Genomic DNA, 24544 nt, shown 5'->3' with positions numbered 1-24544 from the left:
TAAAAATATTTCTTCACCACTTCAACAAATGTTTGATTGCTTTAAATGAAATAACACTGCCTGAAAAAACAATGCTAGTTTTGATTGTTAAATTAATGTGAAAAAAACTTTTTATCCTGGGTGAACTTTCACAAAATGTAATGCATTTTTTCCAGGTTTTATGAGTAAAACAAAGGTTTACTATATACACCTAGTATCTTCTTTCTGGAATACATTACCTCATTTAGTTCTCTCCTCATCTCTAATATATTGTCCATATTTACGTCAACAGAAAGGTAGTAATGTGGGATAGTCTGCTTAGACTGCATTAAACGCTGAGCAATAACCTGCAAGATAAAAAATAAATAAATAGATAAAAGCATAAAGATACAAAAAAAAAATGTGAAAAAAATCAAGATCTTTGTGGCAATAAAATCTTGTAAATTATTTTATACATTTTCCACTGTATAAAGAAGACAACAGAACAATTATGGAGATGTCTAAAAGAACATATTTTTTAAGCTTTTTAACACCAATATTCACTAGCATTTTGGTTATTTTCCCCTTAAAATATACTGTTCCGATTTTAAATTCTACAAACAAAACACACACAGTTTAACTTTTAAAGGCATATACAAGAATACTTTTAAAGGCATATACAAGAATACCACAAAAAAGGCCCTGGATCTTTGCTATGCATATTTATTTCCAGTCTCCTTTAAGTATAATAATTCATTTTTTATTTGCCGACAAAGGCTGTAGATAAGGTACAAATAATTTCAAACATAAGAGACAAACTTTTAACTAGAACAAAGACAGCAAATCTTACTTCCCTTATTTGTTATGATCTACATTTTATCTACTTCATTTTATCTATGTTAATTTTTAGTTTTTAAATAACTGTATGGTTTCATACACCAGTATACTACACATTAGGCATCATTCTAAAATGTATTTCAAGAGAACCACCTCAATACTTATGGCACCACTTTTCTTAATAGTAACAATGGGCCCAGTTTTTGACAAAAATATTTTGTTCATTGAGGAACAGGCCCAATTGTGATCAAAACGTCCATACCCTGCGGATGTTGCTTATAGGGATGTCAGTGAAAGTCCCAGTTGGCACCGTTGCCACAGGAGCAGAGGGGATAGGTGTGGGAGCTGGAGCAGACGGTGCAGCTGTAACCTAAAAAGAAAGAAAAGCCAAAGAAAATCACTAAGATCATTTTTAAATAGAAGAACAATATATTTATACAAATGCAGTGATATTCCCATTAAATACTTTGCCATTAAAATTTTTACAACTTGGGGCCTTTGACTAATAAAAAGTAAGTATAGGGTGGTCCAGATCTAATTATGCAATTTTCATTTTCATCGAGAAATGTGCGAACTGACGACATGAAGAATCATCTTTATGCCGAACTGGAATCTTCCCCGCATAAATCAAAGTCATCCAGACGATCTGGATCTGCATAATAAGATCTTGACCACCCTGTATATTTTTTTAAGAATGTACCAGAACTAGATTAAAAAAAGGGATATAAAACAGACAAATATTTAAACAATTCAAACAATTTTGTGATGAACATAAGACAATGCTAACCAAGCAGTATTTGTGGTACAAACACTAGTAAAACAAAATTTTATTAGCAGGGATACAATGTGAATTGCACTTTCAAAAAAAAAAACAAACAATTTATATGAATTCCTTTTAACATTGTTTCAATTTTTTTGGTACAATTTTTCTATAAAAAAAATATTCTAAATGCTGCTCAATGAAATGTACTATAGATATAAAAATGCAGAGCACAGAGAGAATATAGCTGACAGGGCCATATATACACCAAGGTGATTTGCAAGCACTACATAATCTAAAATGCACATCTTTTGAAGATGCGGGATAAAAAAAAATATAATGCAAACAGGAAAACAAACACAACTACAGTAAGAACATGCAATTTCCACAATAACTGGACAAAAGACTCAAAGACAGGCAAGCCAGGCCCATGAGGTACCAGTTTTAACCACTGTGTTGCTCAAAACAATAAAACAACAATGTAATATCCAACATGTCACCTTAGGTAATTTTTTCAACATGCCTGTACTTTGTTGAACCAATATTGTGAGTCATAACAGTCCATAATCTATTTAGATCATTCTCTTATTAGCTTTTTGTATTGCAATGCAGTAATATACTGTATAATGCATTTATGTTCCTCCTTCTAACACCCATTTAGATGCATCAGATAAGCTGTAGAATGAGGAAAGCAACTTTAAAGCCTACTCACAAAAGATAATGAAGAAAATATTTTTACTTACAGGTACAGCTTTGGGTGGGATATAATTTTCAAGATCTTTCCTTGTAACACGTCCATCTGGTCCACTGCCTAGTTAAAAAAAAAAACAGCAATTGTTAAAAAAAAAAAGGACACATTTAAATACTTAAAAGTCAAAAAACTACTAAAAGCAACCACTAATAAAAAATGTGATCCACATTTTTAGAATTACTGCTATTGGCTAAAAAGTCAGAGAACTGTTATACTATTTGTTAAATGAAGGCTCTCTGGATGAGTTATGAATGGGATTGATTTAAGTAGAATTGTTGCATGCCGTAATGCAGAATTGCATCCAGAAGTGTTATTTTTAACAACAGATGTATATTTCTACCTGTGTACTCTGCATAGCAATTTAAATTGTGTTTAGAAAGGGTATGTAAAAATCCTTAAATAAAATACACAATTAACCATAGTACTATTAAATGGGCTTACCTTTTGCAGATTTTAATACCAAAGAGAATGATGGCATGAACAGAAAACTCTGTTTAGCCTTTAGACTAAGCTTTCAGTCTTTACTGATTTTATTTTAACACTGCACAAAGCACTTAATTTATTTCAATTTGTGCTTGGAAAGAAGCTATTGTATAGTGCAGCACTTTGCCAGCTGATAGAGGAAATAGATAGGATTATTGGGTCATTACTGCAACATGTACAGAATATGCAGTAGTATAATTCTTACCTGCATGTACCAATCAACATGCAACACGAAGGCACACTCTGATGACACAAACAGTTATATAACCCTAACCACAATAAATTATTGTCATAGGTGGGACTTTGAATGTGGATATAACAGGTTACCAACAAGTCAGTTAACTGCTTTAAATTCCAGGGAGACAGTGACAAAAGAGGAAAAAAGAACATCCTGCATACTGTGAATCTCAAAGAACACTTCACTTTGTTCTTTATTATAAATTTTACTTTCTAAATACAGTACATTCCTACATAACTATAGATGAATGTGCTTTCTGTCTACCATCATTTATACAATGCTTTAAACAACGCACACCATCAAAACATGCCTCTTCTAGCAGTGTATTTTTTACTATGATAAAGAAAATTGTTAGACAAATCTTTTTGTGATGTCATCTTATAGTTAGGGTGGATTTAACTGAAATGATCGCATCAACAAGAATATTTCAAATCTCCACATCTGCATAGTGGTAAGGAAAAAATTCCATTGAGTTTTACAGGCTAAAAATGGACATGATTTGGATGCTTTCTGGCATATAATAAATCTCTTCTTAACAAAACAAATGTGGATTAACTTTAACCATTTAAAGTTTAATTTTCCTTCACATCCAAACATACTTTTTATTATTTGTTTTAATCAGACAACTGATTTCACCAATATCCTAAATTATTAACTTTACCTTTGACTTGACTAATGTCAATGCCCTTTTCAGCTGCCATCTTCTTTGCTAAAGGACTAGCAAATACTCTCCCTTTCATGGTAGAAGGAGTAGGTGGTGCAGGAGCAGCAGCAGTAGCAGGAGGAACCATAGGGGAAGGGGCAAATGAAGAGGAAACATGTGCAGGAGATGGGGTCTATAATAACAAATGACAAAACAATTAATTTACAAAAAGGATTCTATTCCAGACATTTCAGTTTATGCTTTCATAGCTGTGTCAGATAAAGAAGAAAATCATAATGAGCATCATTTTCATACAAGACAGGGAAAAGATAAAGAATCACAGATTACTTTCAATTCTTTCCTGCCCAGTAAGTGTTTTAATTTTGAAACACTTGCTCCTATTATCTATAGCTCCACACTACTCTCTAAACTCCTACCGGTTATGTTTCCTTATCTCTGTGCAGAGTTTTTGTTATTTTTTTTTTCTTCTAAATATTTCTGCTTGGTAGCAAGTACAGTATGAATGAATGAAAAGCATGTCCTATTTGCAGTTGGGGCAGCAGGGAAAAGAATACCTACCCAATCTAAAATGCAGAGCTGCTAGCTATAAAGCCCTAGGAATAACACTGTAGTTAACAGGAAACAAATTTAACTTAACCTACTTACTGACTTCTCATTTTATTTATTTCAATACTAATTAATTGCACTAAAACTATTAAAATTATACTTCTTTAGAGCCTTAAAGTTTTAAATAGATGATTTAAAGATTTCCCTAAAACATTTTGTAACATTTTCTGTACTTCAGTCAAACTTCACAGAAAATAATTGCAGCCTATTTTGACATTAGTTAAAATGTCCCAGTTTTCACTGCAATTGTAAGAAACAGCACATTCTAGCACATTCACAGTTTACCCCTGAAGCATCATCACAAAATTATGTGGGATTTAAACAACTAACTGCAATAACTTTAAATTTATTAAAGGTCCTTGTGTTAAGGAATTAAAAAAGCATTTAAAATGCATTTCCTAAAGATACAATATGTGGAAAATGGCTTTAGAACAAAATTGAGGTTGAAGAAAAAAATGTTTTTGAAAAAAAAAAAAAAAATTAGACTTGCAACAGAAGGACAAAATTTACACTCTCTCCTTTATGAAGTTGACAAACAATGTAGAAAAATGAAGTGAGCTGCAAATAAAATTAATTATCCTAGGACTACAGTGGGTATAGAAAAGAATCAACCCCCCCTTCAAAATATTCCCATTTTGTTGGTTTGCAGCCTGAAATGAATAGACACACAAAAAATATTTATCCAGCTGTATTTACTCAATATAATTTATAACAGCCAAGTGAAAGATCTAATATTAACAGTTCAAAAAAACTAACAAAAAAAAAAATAGAATCACTGAGATGGTTAAAAGATCCCTCTCCCCATGTCCTTACGTTCAGACTGAAAAGCAACAATATGTGAATATTATGAAGGGGAGATTCTTTTGTATACCCACTGTATGTTCAAACAATTTTATAATAAATTATGTACCATGGATTGGAGAAAACCGAATAGCAATTATGTCATCATTCACACAATATTTATTATGTAATGTACTAGCAAAATACCAGCGCTTCGCAGCGGCGAAGTACTGCCTTAAAATTTTTATTAAGAAGAAAATTAAACCTTTTTAAACTGAGGGAAAATATACCAATAATTATTTGTTGAGGATCTCTTTGTATACCACATTGTGAGTTCGGCCCTCCGGTTGTAATATGACCAAGCTGTGCGCTGAGCTTACTCTTGAGCATGCAACGTACAGTTGGCCATGTGAACAGTAATCTTGTTTCAAATCTCAAATTTGTTGTCATAATCGGTTTGAGTTTCATGGTTTGTTTCAATTATGACAGTATTTGTAGGACTTGTGTTGAAGAGACATTCGGCATCTGTCAAGAGTTGTAAGTATACAACCTGTTTCATCGATAACTTTATATTCAGCTTTTGAGAGTTTAAACATTCATAAACATCAAAGTGTCCACTACTGAAATCGTCACCTGTCGATCTAAGATGCTTAAGAGGCATTGGCGGTTGTCCAAAGGTGTAAAATATTTGGCCATTTCAGTACACTTGAAAGCGACAACCGAACAATTCACCGGCAGCCATCAACTCACATGCAAATGCATAGGTGAAGGGCTTAAGCATTTCCCTCTTCTAGTGCTGCTGTGTAGAATAATTATCTCCTGTACCGTCATCAGTCCACACCTTGAACCTGTCCCAGTCATTAAATACATAAGACACAATGTTCCTCAAGAGTGAGCCTGATATGGCCGTGCAATATGTAACAAAGAGAATGGAAAAGGTAGATGGTGTCTCCGGGCATGGAAACCACTCGGTGACAGTTCTCTGATCGATCGTGATCACCTCGATGGACATGTTAATGGGGGTACGATTGGAATGATAAAGGAAATGGGTACCTGAACAATGTAAAGTAAGTCTAAAATACCTACACAATAACTATAATCGTAATAAATGAACAATAAAACAGCGGAGAAGCCGTGGATTAAATAAAAAGGCTGTAGTTATCAGCAGGGAGACGTGAATCCGGTGGCAAAGCAAGGAAGGGAATGTAGAGACTGGAGCGACGGACGGCCTTATATAGGCAGGCAGCCAACAACGTGGGAGGCGTTGGGAACCCGCGGACCAAATTTCTTGAAGATGGGCCCATAAGTAACAAAGACCGTTGAAAAGTTCAATATGGTGGCCGACAGTGGCATCATACCACCGAAATAAGTACCAAATTTCAGCCTTCTACCTACACGGGAAGTTGGAGAATTAGTGACGTTGGAAAGTTCAATATTGCGGCTGACAGTGGCGTCATACCACTGAAATAAGTACGTGCATTGGTTTCGGTTAGCGCAGGGAAGCCGCCTACCAAATTTCGTGAAGATGTGGCCATGAATAAGAAAGTTCAACATGGCGTACATTGTTGACCGTTATGACCGTTACGCATAGAATTTCGAAATGAAACCTGCTTAACTTTTGTAAGTATGCTGTAAGGAATGAGCCTGCCAAATTTCAGCCTTCTACCTACACGGGAAGTTGGAGAATTAGTGGTGACTGAGTGAGTCAGTCAGTGAGGGCTTTGCCTTTTATTAGTATAGATAATTTACACTTGTTTTTGCGAATCCTTTGTCTAAAAAAAAATCTGAATCTTACCATTGGTTGTGGAGTTGGAGGAGACTTGATATCTGGAACTCCAGTTTCTACATAATCTGCAAAAGCATGTATATCAGCTTCCTTTTCAACAATAATACATAAAGGTGTTCCCAAGGGCACATCTCTTGTGCCTTCAGAAATTAGAATTTTAGCTAGATAACCTTCTTCTTGAACCTCAAACCCTGAGAACAGAAAAAATATATTCAAGTCTTTTCAGAAACTATTAATGATATAAATATCAAAATATATTTCCTGGATTTTTCAAAAATTTCAGACTCTTGTTTTTCAAAAAACAAAATGGTTATGATTTTAAGGCAGATAATTATTATATGCTCCTTGTCTCAGTCATTTTATGAACAAACAGTACTGTTGCTGAAGAGACCATTTTTAATAAGAAAATTGTCAAGTGAAGTCGATATCTATTTGAACAGCATTACAATTTAAAGTTGCAACATTCTGTAAGTAAAACTGATGTTAACGTAAACAGGCTCACTGCAGTGTCTGACAATACCAAATTTAAAAGCTAGAAACAAAATCATTTTGACAGGAAAGAATATGGTTCTTACCGATTGTTGCTTTGTCAGTTTCAATCTCAGCCAAAAGATCACCTTCATTAAGTTTCTCTCCCACTTTCTTTTCCCATCTTTGTACTGTGCCCATAGTCATAGTTGGTGATAATGCAGGCAGTTGAATCTAATTTATAGAGAAAAAGGTAATATACTAGATTACTAACCAGATTGTTGACTTTTAGGCACTTAGTCATCTGTGACAACAGTTATATTCCAATTCAATATTTTTTCTAGAATGCACTCTATTCTTGTACTTACTAAATAATTTTGGAATAATATAAAAAGTTTAATTGAAGGTTCTAAAGTGAGAATAAACAAAAAAATGGGAAAGAACTGGAAAATTAAAAGTTTGCAAAATGTATTTTTTTTTACTGTTTAACTAGTCTATTAAATGTTAGTTTTTGAGTGTTATTAACCAACTAATGTTTCCTGCACATACTGATACAAACACAATTTTCGAAACAGAAAATTTCACAAACCTGGCATAGTGACTTGTTGAAAAACCTGATTTGAAAAGTATATTGTGTCAAAATTTGCTTTAAAGAGTTTCAGTAAATGAGACATTAAATGAACATATCCTGAATGATGTATTAATTCAGGTGAAATGGTATGATAATTTCGAGTTTGATTTTATTAATTTAAAAATATTTTTCAATTGCTGAATATAAGTAGGTCAGTGAATAAATTGGGTGAGTGCACATCAGGCAACCCTATTTTTCTTTATAAAACTCTACCAATATTCAACTCAGACTTATAAAATCCATTTTCCCTTTTTGTTTTTACAAGAAGAGAAATCACCATATTTGTCAAAAATTACATTCAGGTCTAGTATCAAAAATTAAGATTTAAGGTTCTACCTTTTTAATACTTACCTTCATGTGTGGAGGGTAGGAACTACCAGGAGCTTGTGACATACTGACTGATGGAGGAGGAGGTGGTGGAGGTGGAGATGGTGCAGCACTAGTTGCAGAAGATGTTGCTGCTTCCAAGGTGTAATCTTTGAAGGCGGCAATCAGCTCAGGTCTTGAGAATAAGAGAACTTCATGAGGTGAAAAAGACTTCAAAATGTATATTAGAAACTCATAGATCTGCTTAGACTAACTATACCTAAAGTCCTAGTATAAAATATTTCAATCAAATCTATAAACTTTTAAATCAAAATGTTTAAGATATAATAATATAATATATATTCGAAATACTAAAGCAAAAATAAAATAAAATAAAAATAAAAACTTTTATTATGACATAATTAGCCAGCCAGAAATATCTATAAAATAGGATGATGCTATTACGGCAAAACTTTTACTTAAATGGAAACCTAAAACAGGTCACACATGAAATTGGCCATAATTACAGTGGTGTGCAAAAGTATTTAATCCCTTTGAAAGTCTTTATTATTTTCTGCATGAATAAAGATTTGTACACATATTTATCTTCAGCATTTTAATGTGAGCTCCTATGCTGTAACAATACATTTCCAAAGTCAAAATAATTAATTTTCTGTATATATTTAACTGAAGACAACTGAGTCACTTTTGCTGTACAGGCTGGAAATAAAGATATCAGATAACAGAATAAATATATGACAAAAAGCTTCAGTTTCTGGTATTTTTTCATATTTTTGCTTTTATTCTTTTGAGTAATAAAGTGTTGCTTTCTTTCACCTCAGGTGTTTATTGGTTCTACAATAACAAACTTCTTATTTCTCAGCATCTATCTTTGGTATCTCAATTTTTGGGCCTAAACCAACACAAATCCTACAGAAATGTATAGGAAGATAAACTAAGCTGTTTGGACAATGAAAAAAGAACTCAAACAAAACAATGGCTAAATAAACAATTTGGAATATGTCACAAAAGAAACAAACCACATGCATAACATTTATCTGTAACAGCCAGACTGGTCAATGTGAAGAAAAACACAAATACAGCTGTGTTGACATAACCAATAAGATAAAAAGTGTAAATGTGTGGGTATTACAACCCCCTTGATTGTACAATTATTAAGGCTAAAAACAGAAATACTGGATCAGAAATGTGCTTCTTTGCAAAAAGTAAAGCAGGGCTCTCAATTAATTCTTAATGGTGGCCAGAATATTATAGAGAAACCAGTCACGAGGCCATAATTGTCTAAGAAAAGAATAGCCTGTCATCTAAGCATTTTTAATATATTTACTGTAAATCATTAGAAATGAAATAAGGAGATTTTGGTCCCAAAATATATTTATACAGTATTTACACTCTCAGTGTACGTCATTTTCTAACAATTGACCTTGTCATTTCTTAGAAGACTTTTAAAAAATTCACCCTCTCATTTATATCACACACTGGTCCATTACTTATCTCTAAATACACATCACTGTGTGAAGCTACTAGGCATCAAGATAGATCAACATTTAAAAATAATTTGAATTTATTTAAAAAAAATTCTAATTTGAAGGCAAAAACTGATAATCGATTGTAAAAGAACAGATGCTTGTTTAACCTCCATTCATTTTGTCATTGAGTTACTCCAGACGCATTATGCAACACTACAGTATGTTGCAGATCTGTCTTTGCATTTCCCACTCACAATCATCCATTTTGTAATTGTGAATGGTTAGCTTGTTATCTTCATTTTGTAAAACTTACAGCCAGATCCTGGTAGAGTCAACAGGTACCGGATGTTTTTTTCATTCTGGATGGCGTGATATAAACAGTGCCTTATCACTGCCCACGGGAGACCTCCAAAATAATAAAACAAGTTCGGCTTCAACCTGCCTGCCTCCTTCCTGCTTTTTTACTTTCCCTGCTATTCTAACCCTGTCCCAGTCTAAATGACCTGTATTCCTCTTCATTCTCTCCAACAAACCATAAAAGCGGCGACGGAAAGGAACATAGATCCTTACAAGTCACACGAACTGGCACATTCTTACCTTTTTTTTTTTTTTTTCATGGTGCCATAGCAAAACATGAAGTGCTTATAACAATGTTGCAAGCATCCCAGTTGTAGCATTCAGCTGGTGTCCTGCACAACCAAAGTATTGTGACATGTATTTAAATGATAGTTTCCCAGAGTGCCACTAGGATTGTTATTTTGCTGTTAGTGTTAATTCTTGCTGTGGCTGCTGCTGCCGTTACCATAATAATAAAAGTATAAAAAGCAAGTACAAACACATAAGTGACATCCAGAATCAATAATCTAAATTTTAATATGTTCAAATATTTACTTACTAGCCAACCCGCGGCGTACCATACGCCGCATAATCAGGCCATTTTTTTAATGATTTTTAAGCACAGGGAGAAAATAAACATTTGAAAAATCGGTAAGGTAATAAATCAGCAAGAAAAGCCACATTGTAACAATGCACGGAACGACCCAACACACAATCATCCGTGACTGAAAACTGGCGGAGCGCCATCGCGCCTTCTTCTCCCATCACTTGAGTCATTGACATCTTTGCACAGTCCAGATGCACCTGTGACTCACGTAGACTTTTCATTACTCTGTGCGGTGTTGGCTGCTTTTCTATATATAATCCACCAAGACACCCGACCACGGTAGTAGCGAGGTGGGAGGGGGGGTGTGTACAAAGCGAAGGGACGTAATCAGTGGGAGCGTATGAGTCGCACTTAGTGGGAATTCCACGGTTTGCAGCCCAAATGGGGTTCAACGGCTTACCCACGCCTCTCTGCGCTGGGTAGACACACGGTCAATCTGATGCATAATTATTTATTGAATGCTAAATACTTCTGGAAAGACACGGTTGTCTAAAACGGGTTGGTGTGAGAATACAACAGTAAGTGAATAAAAAGATGGAACTCTGGAGAGAGCAAAATACAACACAATAGTGAACCCACAGCATAACAAACGCCGCATAATTATCTATTGATGTTTGAACACTTCTGGAAAGACACAGTTCCGTAAGGGAATAGCAGTGGATAAACCATGGGGTCACAGTTCAAATTGAGAAGAGAGATACGCTTGCAAGCATCTCCCTTTGGATATATGCAAATGTCGCGTTGTGCAGGAGAAACCCCATCTTCACCTACAAAGATAGCAGCAACATCAGTTTGACAGGACGGGGCGTTATACCTTCTCATATCCAAACCTGGATTTTCCACGAACACCATTCGTACAGCAGTAACAGGGTTACCGTGAGTGATAATGTCATGCATTTGCATGTAAAACTGTGTGAAGGGATTAACCTGTCGTATCATGTTGTCTAGTTGAATCAACAAAATGTCACTGCAAGTGCTATCCCATTCCTTTTGCAAACGTTGAGTGGTAGCCTCAGCAGAATCGAAGATATATAGCTGACCGTATTGTGGTGAAGTGTCAGGATTGTTATATAAAGGAGAGACCTGGTGATAAATTTGACCGTGGATTCTGAAAGCATATGGTCCTTGTTCAGATGGTTGAGCGATGTGTGCGCCCATTGATCGCAGCTAAAGCACAGTTGTATTCCCTGATATGATCACAGTAATTTCGGGACATCGGGTTTTTGCCAGTCATGAGGTCTTCTAATAAAAGAGGGGGTTTGGATAGCGGTGGCAAAGACACCTTGCCGGCATGACAACACTTAGTGGAACGTCCGGATTTGTTGACCTCTGCTGGCCAATGAAGAGCATCACAAGAAGCATAGTGCGGTAGGTAGGCCAATGTTATGTTCTTGGAAGTGAATGGCAGAATTTCTTGAAAAGCTGCAGAAAAGTGAATGCAATGTTTGTGCATGAACGATTTAGTGCTGTGTTGACACTGAAGGGAAGTGGAATGAGTTGTGTCGAAGCATTGCTGGCAATGTTCACATTGCATAATTCGTTCAGTAGAGTGTGTTTTTATATGCATGTTGAGAAATCTCTGCACTCAGAATGTTTTTGAACAAATTGTGCATTCAAAGATCTGTTTGGAATGCGTGGAACCTGTGAAGTCCTTGTTACAAAATGTGCAATTGAAGGTGACAGTGGAATGAGTTTGTAAGTGTTTCTTGAGAGCGCAAGCCGTTTTGAAGCATTGTTGGCAATGTTCACATTGCATCATTCAGTTAGTGCTGTGTTTTTTTAAATGTGCGTTCAGATATCTGTTAACTCTGAAACAAAAGGTGCATTGAAAGTCCTGCGTGGAATGCGTGTGTTCAGGGGAGTGTCTTTAAATGTTTTTCAGGAAGAGGAGAGAGGGCAGGTGACATCACATTAGTGTGGCGAGCAAGTGGGTGTACACCCTGTGTGCACATACCGACAGAGTCAAAAGATGTCACCAGAAGGTTATCACGTGGGTATTTGAGAGGCATGAGAACCTCGTAATGCCCATGATCCAAAGGACTGCTAAAGAGCAGGGATATGAAGAGACGCTGGGCCGGATTGTAAACTCGAGGAGAGGCATGAGGACGTTCTTGGAAGTAAATGCCGGTAACAGCTGGAAGGATTTGGGACATTGCCACAATTTCTGCCTCGCCCTCATAGACTCCGGACGTATTCATGTAGTCAGCGTATTGTTGAGCAGACTGTATAACAATAACTCGTCACTGAAGTTATCCCAATGATGGCAAACAAAGGTAACAGCCATGTTACGAAGTTTGAGAGCAACAGTTTCGCCAATGACATTTTTCCAAAAAAACCTGACTGACAGAAACTAACAGTTACCTGAAGCAGGTAGCATTTCTATAACATTGAAAGAAGTGTTGTTTCCATGAAATACATTTGAAGCGGTAGCCATGGAGGGCAAAAGAATAGTCAACGTGGCTCACAGCTGGATTTGGACCGCAGCACAGACCAAAGCGAGTGAATATGTGTTTGATGAGCTGTTTGAGTTGGCGGCCAGTGGTCTGAGGTGCGTTCCTGAGCACGTAGGAGGAGGGGTAGAGTCTCTGGGCGGGGCTTCGTTGTTCCTTTCGCATGGTTTTTCATGGTGGACGCGGTCGGGTGTCGAAACCGAAAAGAATAATGAAAAATCAATGTGGCTCAGACGTGCATGTGGACTCCTAGCACAGACGAAAGGGACTAACTGGGTGGTCGGTGAGTTTTTGCGTTCGGGCACATGGGCAGGCAGTGTGAATGCCTAGAGAGCTAGGGTAGAAAAAGGAGTGTTGGTGGGCAGGGAAACGTCTTCCATGTTACTGCAGGAGCATCTAAGAAGACGCAGGTTTGTTGCGAATACGAATTGCTGTATGTAGCGTGTACAACAGTTTTCCATGGTGCACGCGGTCGTGCGTCGTAACCGAAAACTCGGTTTTTAAAGACTGCTTACTTCATTGTGTTTTAACCTTAGTTGTAAAGGATTGTTTTAAGGATCCCATGGGATACCCCTCGCAAACCGTTTTACACACTGCATATGGCTATTCACCTCCGCGAGAAACACGCCTCTATGAACAGTCAACGTGGCTCGGAGGTGCATGTGGCCTCTACGACAGACAAATATAAATGACGCCGTTTTTTCTGTGTCGTCGCGTCCGAGTTGGTGGGCGTGGCTCTGTGAGTTGTTGTCGTATCCAATGGTCTTGGAGTTGGTGGGCGTGGCTCCTTCCTGCGTGTGCCATAGGTGTCTTACTTGTGGGCGGCTTAGTGAATCCACGCCCCTTCCGGCGAGCTTTCCATGGGTGTCTTGCCTTAGTGAAGTATATATATAGATTTTTAATTGTAATGTTTGTACCTTACTTTTTCACTAATCTGACAGTCCTACAAGATATACAGTGGTGTGAAAAACTATTTGCCCCCTTCCTGATTTCTTATTCTTTTGCATGTTTGTCACACAAAATGTTTCTGATCATCAAACACATTTAACCATTTGTCAAATATAACACAAGTAAACACAAAATGCAGTTTTAAATGATGGTTTTATTATTTAGGGAGAAAAAAAATCCAAACCTACATGGCCATGTGTGAAAAAGTAATTGCCCCCTTGTTAAAAAATAACCTAACTGTGGTGTATCACACCTGAGTTCAATTTCAGTAGCCACCCCCAGGCCTGATTACTGCCACACCTGTTTCAATCAAGAAATCACTTAAATAGGAGCTGCCTGACACAGAGAAGTAGACCAAAAGCACCTCAAAAGCTAGACATCATGCCAAGATCCAAAGAAATTCAGGAACAAATGAGAACAGAAGTAATTGAGATCTATCAGTCTGGTAAAGGTTATAAAGCCATTTCTAAAGCTTTGGGACTCCAGCGAACCACAGTGAGAGCCATTATCCACAAATGGCAAAACACGGAACAGTGGTGAACCTTCCCAGGAGTGGCGGCCGACCAAAATTACCCCAAGAGCTCAGAGACGACTCATCCGAGAGGTCACAAAAGACCCCAGGACAACGTCTAAAGAACTGCAGGCCTCACTTGCCTCAATTAAGGTCGGTGTTCACGACTCCACCATAAGAAAGAGACTGGGCAAAAACGGCCTGCATAGCAGATTTCCAAGACGCAAACCACTGTTAAGCAAAAAGAATATTAGGGCTCGTCTCAATTTTGCTAAGAAACATCTCAATGATTGCCAACACTTTTGGGAAAATACCTTGTTGACTGATGAGACAAAAGTTGAACTTTTTGGAAGGCAAATGTCTCGTTACATCTGGCGTAACAGGAACACAGCATTTCAGAAAAAGAACATCATACCAACAGTAAAATATGGTGGTGGTAGTGTGATGGTCTGGGGTTGTTTTGCTGCTTCAGGACCTGGAAGGCTTGCTGTGATAGATGGAACCATGAATTCTACTGTCTACCAAAAAATCCTGAAGGAGAATGTCCGGTCATCTGTTCGTCAACTCAAGCTGAAGCGATCTTGGGTACTGCAACAGGGCAATGACCCAAAACACACCAGCAAATCCACCTCTGAATGGCTGAAGAAAAACAAAATGAAGACTTTGGAGTGGCCTAGTCAAAGTCCTGACCTGAATCCAATTGAGATGCTATGGCATGACCTTAAAAAGGCGGTTCATGCTAGAAAACCCTCAAATAAAGCTGAATTACAACAATTCTGCAAAGATGAGTGGGCCAAAATTCCTCCAGAGCGCTGTAAAAGACTCATTGCAAGTTATCACAAATGCTTGATTGCAGTTACTGCTGCTAAGGGTGGCCCAACCAGTTATTAGGTTCAGGGGGCAATTACTTTTTCACATAGGTCCATGTAGGTTTGGATTTTTTTTTCTCCCTAAATAATAAAAACCATCATTTAAAAACTGCATTTTGTGTTTACTTGTGTTATATTTGACTAATGGTTAAATGTGTTTGATGATCAGAAACATTTTGTGTGACAAACATGCAAAAGAATAAGAAATCAGGAAGGGGGCAAATAGTTTTTCACACCACTGTACGTACAAGTGTATAGTACTGTATCAATAGATAAGCATCTTCACTGAGTGCTGTGAACTCTTAAATTATTTCCATTTTTAGATGCGTTTGCAAATAATGTGAGAACCACCTAATGCGAAAGTCATGTCAGTCTGTAGGTCTTCCTGTATGAAACAACTCGATCCCTTGTGAACTGATTTTGTTGATATATGGCACACTTGTTCTTCAAAGGTATTTACAGATTGAACTGCACAGTTTTGAAATTTCAAACACTTCCATTAACAATTTTTGCAGATTCCGTATACTCATCTATATTAAAACAGAGAAACTTCTGTCTGACTTCAACTACAAATTAGCTAATTGTTTCAGATTTACAGTTTAAAACATTTATATGAACTTGTATATTTTTCTCTTTTACTCACCCAATTCAAGTCAGATGCCAGTGTGTGTGTGTGTGTGTGTGTGCAGAAGAAACAAAAACTTCTATGAAAATAAAAATGGATTATGTAAACATATACAAGACTGAATTGACTAATACTATTTGCAGACTGTTATTGCTATCAGCCTACAGCTAAACAATGTTTGAAGTAATTAATCACACAAGAAAGGTGGAGCTGCTCTAAGAGTTGGAAAGAATAGGATGCATTTAACACTAGAATTACTAGAGCCAACGAAAAAACTTTTAGATCCGGCCCACCTTAAATCTGTTCACACCTCTCCGCCAGCATCCTTTGTCCTCTAAATATACCGATAAAGACAAGCTGCAAGAAGCCAGCTATTCCATCCCCCCACTGACTTAGTACATGCATGAACTTCTCCCAGCGCATGCCTTGATTAATTATCTGGGAGTGAAGTGGAGTTTTAGAGTGGAAATAATAGATCGTTATTTGGAACACACGCATTTCATGTGTGTTCCGTTTCTACAGTAATCGGTGTAAATACATTTGTAAAACAGAAACTTTTTCTTATTTTAGTAGTAAATGACAAGATGTAGGCATAAACTATATAATGCACTGAATAAGCTCCTGATCTGACTCTAAGTAACAGCGCCAGCATACATTCACACCCGATCTGACGCTGTTCATTTTCAAATAATATTGCATTAGCGCGATGATGTTTTCACATAAATTGTCTCTTTCTTTCAGGTGTGTAATAGAAACCGCAGCATAGAGAGAAGTGTGTACATTGTAACAGGTACACGTTGTAAATGTAGGCAGGACGATCCTTGCGTGTGTGTGAACTGTTAAAATTTAAATCTGATGATTGCATACAGTGCTGAACTTGCTGCTCTGTACTACTCTATCCTCTGCATGTCCTGGAGTACAAAAGAAACAGCATACAGCAACTGGCAACTGGGGACTGGCAAGATCAGGACAAAAACATGCGGTCACTGATTACAAACCGCAAGATGAAAGAAAGAGACAATATATTTGAAAACATCATCACATTTAAAGCAATATTATTTGAAAATGAACAGTGTCAGATCGGGTTTGAATATACGCCCAATCTGACGCTGTTCGTTTTCAAATAATATTGCACGTACTGTGCGTTGATCCTGCTGCACTGAATAAGCTCACGCCTTCTGTAATAGTGCCAGCGTGTATTCAAACTCAATCTGACACTGTTCGTTTTCAAATAATATTTCATTAGTGTGAAAACAGAAGCCCTCCTGCAAGAAATGTCCACTCACATATAAGAACAACGCAGCTGCACCTGGTGGGGAGGGCTTCTGTTTTCTCCAATCTGAGTTCACCTCTGTTATAGTGCTACTTTATTTGAAAACAGCATCAGATCGGGGGGTTGGATGTGTCTGGAAGCTTTAACAGTTGCACCAGGCGTAAAAGAGAAAGGTGGTACCGTTTGAATACAGGACGAAGTCCGGCGTCATCCTGCCAAACACCTGTCCTTGAAAGAAACAGCATGGCTTACAGAGCTTGGCAACGCTACACCGTCCAGATCTAAACACTAGCGTGGTATATGTGACCAAAAAAAGTCTAACTACATTCTCGTACCATTGCTCGCATACTAAAGTGTCAGCAGGTATTTTTCGTGGCATTACACGTGTAATTTGTGAGCATGCCCTTGACAATCAAACAAAGGAAGCTCTGCAGTATACTTGTGCCTTTATGATGTAGGAAGACAAGTAAATAAAGTAAAACTATGAGGCTAACTTTGACATGTACTATACATTTACAGCGGCTGTTACAGACGCAAATTAATTGTATGCTTTTATTGTATAATATTAACAATAAGAACAGCTCACTACTCAAAATGTTTATTTTGGGAGACGTTAACACTCAAACCCAGAACCTTCTGAATTGGAGTCAGCAGCTCTAACCAGTATACTACCCGAGAAGTCAGGACAAAATGTAACACTAACCTGATTTCTTTTTCTTCGGTTATAGTCTTGGAAAAAAGCGCATTTGTTCTGTTATACTTGTATCTTTTGTGAAAGTGTTTCTTTGATATTTGGAATTCAGGCTTCACACATTATACACTCCATGTCTACATTTTGTCAATTATTACTAAAACATGAAAAACGTTTCTGTTTTAACGATGTGTTTACTGTGCATCGATCGCTGTAGACACGGAACACACATGAAATGCAAGTGTTCCAAACAACGATATAGTATTTATAAAAGGTGTAATTTTGCTTGACTTCTCACTCTATACAACTCTAAGCAACTGACACGCAGGTAAACAGACTTGAGCTGAGAAAACTGTGTGGGGTAGGGGATCTGATAGCAGACTGCTTGCTGTTTATCAACAAATTTAAAGCACAAAAGACGCTGACGGAGAGAAGCATTTTAAGGAGGGACGGGTCTATGAGTTTCTTCGTAGGTTCTGGTAATTCTAGTGTTAAATGGGGGAATACAGTGGTTTTGCAGGCAGAAGATCAAGGCCCTGGGACCATCCTGTGATGTTCAGTTTCAATAGTGCCCCAAAGACGCGGATTGTGTTGCAAGTACAAAGGAATGGGCAAGATTACAGTTAGTGTTGCGCTGAAGGAGTTACTTACTGGTATAACAGGATGATTTATACAGCAGGCTGAGTGTAACTTACAGTTTTATCTGTGCCCAAACAGCTACTTTTGCTTCAGTGCATCTTCAGGCTGGAAATAAATTCTTTATAATTGTCACCTTTGATATTCACATTATACAATAAATCCATTCCATTCCAAGTTCCTTGTTATTTATATAATTTTAACGGATTACTGGATTTTAGCTATTATTAATAACCAGATGGGAAATTTATTTCAGTTGCTTTTCTTCTTTCATAGGGTAATACTGATAGTGGTTTTATTCAAGTACTAGTCATTTTGCATTATTATTGTGATTTTTAATTTTGCAATACAGTAATTTCAGTACTATTTTATTGGTTATACTTTCAAAAATGTATTATTTAACAAAACTGTTAGTCACACACCCTTCATCTCTAAAACATATCAATCAATGCTAAATTTACATCATTTGAATTGGAAGCTACAGAGCCACCACAAGCCTATTTAAGCCATATTTTTCACTACATGAAATTGTAAAGTGCTTTTAAAAAGCATGCTTTTTATGAACTCTAACACCACATGTAATTGCATCCTATTATTGCTATTTTTGAATATGGGGGCGGCATGGTGGCGCAGTGGATAGCGCTGCTGCCTTGCAGTTAGGAGACCCGGGTTTGCTTCCTGGGTCCTCCCTGCGTGGAGTTTGCATGTTCTCCCCGTGCCTGAGTGGGTTTCCTCCGGGTATTCCGGTTTCCTCCCACAGTCCAAAGATATGTAGGTTAGGTGCATTGGCGATTCTAAATTGTCCCTAGTGTGTGGCTGTGTGTGTGTGTGTGTGTGCACGTCCTGCCCGGGGTTTGTTTCCTGCCTTGCACCCTGTTGGCTGGGATTGGCTCCGGCAGACCCCCGTGACCCTGTAGTTAGGATATAGTGGGTTGGATAATGGATGGATTTTTGAATATGATACATTGTTACAAAAATGCGTAATAAAAAATGTGACTCTTGGATGAAGCAACTAAAAATGTGAAATGCTCCAACCTTCATGTCAGTTAACTTAGTCGTTGAACACACGCCTGCATGTTATTCCATGCATACATTTTCTAACTTGTTAAATGCTGAAACACCATATATTCTCACATCGATTTCCCTGTTTTACCGAACAGTTTCATATTTATATATGTGTGTACTTGTGCTGCAGTTGTCATCTTTTCAATTGAACAATAGCAGTATAGTTAGGCTCATAAAATGTCAATGCAATGGGCAGGCAGAGCTGAAGGTGTTGGCTAGAGACTGATGCAATGCTATTTGATGTGATAGCAATTTATAAGCAAAAATGCAGAATCACATGTATTCTTTCAGCTAAACATTTTTAAAATAAACAGCACAAGCTTTCCTGACAAATAATAAGCATGCATAAAAATGAAATTTAATTCTTTTGACTTATATTCACCTTTTTGTCTCAAAATTTAAATTGCACAGGCACACTACAAATGTTGACTTCATACTCTCACTTAATAATAAGCATGACACATGGTCTGGCAGGTAGGTTAGATTAGTAACTGAGGCACCGGACTATACTGTAAATGACAAGGATGGCAATTCAATACCCACCAACAACCTACTGTGTGGATATGAACAACTGTGCTATAGTTCTGTATTTGTAAACTACCTCCAGAAAGGCAAAGTACATTTTGGGCACTTGTGAAATAAATTTATTTCACTGTAAGTTTACTCTTTCAAGTGTGATAACTTTTACATGAAATTCATTCCTTAAGAAAAGTACTTACTTGTCCACCGTAATACAAATAACTGAACCAATCGGTACATCTCTTGTTCCTTCTGGCACAAGAATTTTAGCCAGGTAGCACTCCTCTAGTATCTCAAAGCCTACAGTTGCTTTGTCTGTCTCCACCTATTGAGAAGAACAGTAATTATATTTCTGTTTTGATTAAAATGGCAGTCTTCCAGATTTAAGGAATTCTATATTTAATAGATTCTTTGCAAATATTTGTCTTAAAATGTATACATAACAAATATAGCATTTAAATAATTTTAAAATGTTTACAAATTGTTGCTAGGATACATCTTATAGAAAAATAAAGTGGCAATAAAAAATGGTGTCACGAAAAAGGCAGATAAGGTAGTATTTACATTTTAAGTACCTTCTCTTTAAATAGTGGATTTTTTTGTATCAATAAACTAAACATCAAATAGTCACAATGGTGTGGAAAAAAACACAAGTTTTCAAATCATCACAATCCTCCTTGCTTTTTGAATACCATTTTACTAATGCTATTTACATCTTAAACAACTTTTTAACCTTCACTGGATAAGTAATTTCTGAATATGGTAGAACCTCAATTTAATATTCCCATATTTAGCATTTTCACGAATTAAATATTTTTTGAACACACAATAGCTAAGTAAGACTAATTCTATATTTTGTTTATTTAGAATTTTTTTTATCATTTATATACTTTTTGCATGAATAAAATCTATTTAGTCAATTTTGACAGATGCAATGTAATAGACAGGTGCTGGCTGCTACATTATTTCACACTGTTTAAGTGCAGGTTGTCTGTGAATTTATTAGCTCATGATAGCAAGGAAAAGAAATACAAAACACAAAGTTGTAGTCCTGCAAATATCGTTGCTGTATCTGGACGTACAAACATTTTGGACATGACAAAGGTGCCAGGACTAGCAGCAGTGAGATATGGATGCAAAATAGTGGAGACAAAAGTAGTGTAAATTCTGCCCGAGAAGTTGTTGTCCGATGTTGTTTTTTGCAGATCACGTTTCTCTAAAATGATTAGACCTGTGTCACATACAAGTGGAATAATGGGATAACAGGTGCAATGTGAATACAGTAAGTAAGTACTCGCCATGAAATGTTTTTCTTTTTTTAAAGTATGTGAACATATGAAAATTTGATCTTCACTGAAACAGGATAAAGGTGGCAATGTGTAACAACCATTATGCTACATTCACATTCTGCAACCCATTATAAAACTTAAACAAATACAAATTTCACGTGTGTAAACAGTAAGTACTTCGCTACATTTATCACTAATACCTCAAATACCTAAAATTAGAATCAGGTGCACCAGATTACGTGTAAATGATTAGAACATCATTATAGAGGATCTTGGAGTAACCTGCCTTATTTAAACCTTGCATATTTAGTTTCGGTTTGTGATTATCACCATGTCTAGATTGAAAGGGCATTCTGAGCTCTACAGAAAGAAGTTTACAGATGCCTATGAGTTTGGGAAAGGACTTAAAAAGATCCTAGAAAAAAAATTGAAATCAACCACTCCACTGTCCAGAAGATCATCTACAAGTGGAGAAGTTTTCAAACAACTTTTCCAGGCCAGGCTGCCCCAGGTGGTCCAGCAAGACTGCAGAATGCAAGATGCTCTAAGAACTCCAGTATTTCATCAGAAGACCTACAGGCAAGACTTGCCACGGCTGATGTCAAATTGCATGAATCAGCATTAAAAACAGGCTGCACAGATATTTGCTGTCCAGATAGAACATTGAGGCAAGACTAAAGTTTGCCCGTGAACATGTAGGCAAAGACTAGGACATCTGAAACAATGTGCTCTGGACAGAAGAGGGAAACAAAGAGTTAGTCCACAGTGCTAGCAGACCTATTGGGTGAAAAGCAAAGACAGCACTTGATAGAAGAATCTGATACCAACTGTAAAGCAAATTAAATATTATGGTTTGGGGCTGCTTTGCTGCATTGAGACCTGGGCAGCTCACCACCATACAATCCTTTAAATATTCTTTACTGTAACAGAAGATGCTTGAGGATAATGTGAGACCATTTGTCAGAAAATTAAAGCTCAACTGAAAGTGGACCATGTAACATGACAATGATTTTACAACATATCAGCAACTCCACAAGGAATGGCTGAAAAGAAAAAGAAAATAAAGTTTCGGGAATGGTCAAGTCAAAGCCCAGATCTGAATACCTTCATGATACCATGGGGGCTTTGAAACAAAAGACACTGCTCAAATATCACACAGATGAAAAAATTCTGCATGGAGGATTGACAAAATTGCTGGGCTGAATACTCCGTTCTCATCACAATTTCTTTAATGTACCAATTCTTATAGTTTATTAAAGCTTGCCTTTGTCCAAAACACATAGTATCCTTCCTAGTACAAACATCCGATCTCCATTTTTTCTAAGCACATGTAAGATAATTCTCAGCATCTGCAGTGGCAATCAAGTCTTACACACAACAACAAGGAAACATTCATAAAAAAGAACATTCAGATATGACAAAATTAACAATAATAATTCAACAAATTCAACAGAACAAATAAGAACACACTCAAATTGGATCATAAATAGTAATAACAAAATAGCTGCAATGAAATTATAAAAAACTTAAAACATTGCATACATAAACACACACACTACAGTCTGAACACACACCAGAATAATTAAAAAGGAAAAAAAAAATAAAAGGTCTGATTGGACAGTCACAGTGAGGTATTACGCAGGCATATTGCTGTTGGTATAAAGGAGCCCAAGTACAATTTCTTGACACATTTCTACTGAAAAATTTATTGGCTGAAAGTGCTCAGTGTTCATGCATCAGAGACAGGATGTGCAGCATCGTTCATAACAACACTCAATTCTGTTTTAATTCTCTCCCTTGCTATCTTCTGTACATGCATCAACATTTTTATTTATTTATTTATTTTTTATTTTTATTAATTTTATTGTAGTCATTACATACAAATAGATACATTTTTACAAAAAATAGGACTGAAAACAAATTGACCCCCTGAGAAAGAGAGCATGGCCAAAATAAAAATTTAAAGCTTGTAAACATACCTAAATTGATGAGTTTAATAGGACAATAGAGATGAACGGAGAAGAAAAAGAAATGTGGAGAGAATTACTTCTTCTTATTCTAAAATATTACTGATTAGATCCTGCCAGGTTTTGAAAATGTTGTGTGCAGGTCCTCTAACTGAGAATTTGACTTTTTCCAATTTCAAATAGTATAAAACATTGCTTTCCCACTGATTTAAAAGAGGAGAGTTAGGATTCTTCCAATTTAGCAAAATAAGTCTGTGTGTCAAAAGTGTAGTGAATGCAATCACAGTTTGTTTGTCCTTCTCCACTTTGGTGTTCTTTCAGATGGGTTTAAACACAGCTGTTAATGGGTTAGGAGGGATTGTGACACCGAGGCAGTCTGAAAGGCATTTAAAATTTTCGGTCCAAAATGATGTTAATTTGGTGCAGGCCCAAAACATGTGACCCAGTGAAGCTGGGACTTGATTGCAGCATTCGCAGGTTGGATCTTCCCCTGTAACATTTTGGACAGTTTTAAGCAAGACAGATGTGCTCGATATATAATTCTGAGTTGAATAATTGTATGCTTTGTGCATATGGAGCTCGAGTGAATTCTCTGCATTGCTACCTTCAGCTGCTTTTCTGATATATTTATTAAGAAATCTTTTCTCATCGTCCTTTTGGATCTTTGAAAGGGAGGGACTGTAAAATAATTTGAAATAAATTGAGCAATATTTTTCCAGCATGGAGGAGGGTGTGAGATGAGGAAAATTGGGCAGGTTCTGTTTAACAAAGTTACTAATCTGAAGATAGTGAAAGAAATGTGTAGCTGGAAAGTTAAATTTTGAATGTAATTGTTCATAGGATGCAAAGATGTTGTCTATATAAAGATCTCTAAGCAATTTAATACCAAATCTTTTCCCGATATTAAAAACTGCATATGTTTGCGAGGGTTGAAAGAGGTGGTTCTCTTGCAGAGGTGCCACAGATAAAAGATTCTCAATGTTAAAATGCTTTCTACATT

At 36.6% G+C, this 24544-nt stretch overlaps 1 protein-coding gene across 1 annotated transcript in view; it reads right to left on the bottom strand.

Moving 5' to 3' along the window:
* dlat (dihydrolipoamide S-acetyltransferase (E2 component of pyruvate dehydrogenase complex)) overlaps positions 1-24544 on the bottom strand; it is a 64728-nt gene that overhangs the window by 13324 nt on the left and 26860 nt on the right. The window contains exons 3-10 of the mRNA XM_039763893.1: positions 20489-20613; positions 8314-8464; positions 7439-7565; positions 6873-7054; positions 3689-3863; positions 2299-2366; positions 1058-1165; positions 219-326 (exon numbers count right to left, since the gene is read on the bottom strand). Of these exons, the coding sequence (XP_039619827.1) occupies positions 219-326; positions 1058-1165; positions 2299-2366; positions 3689-3863; positions 6873-7054; positions 7439-7565; positions 8314-8464; positions 20489-20613 (1044 nt within the window). The remainder of the gene's footprint in view (positions 1-218; positions 327-1057; positions 1166-2298; positions 2367-3688; positions 3864-6872; positions 7055-7438; positions 7566-8313; positions 8465-20488; positions 20614-24544) is intronic.

This window comes from Polypterus senegalus, chromosome 9 (genome assembly GCF_016835505.1).
Source record: "Polypterus senegalus isolate Bchr_013 chromosome 9, ASM1683550v1, whole genome shotgun sequence".
In the NCBI taxonomy this organism is placed as follows: Eukaryota; Metazoa; Chordata; class Cladistia; order Polypteriformes; family Polypteridae; genus Polypterus; species Polypterus senegalus.
Note: the sequence above shows the minus strand (reverse complement) of the source record. Positions and strands in the feature narration are given on the sequence as shown.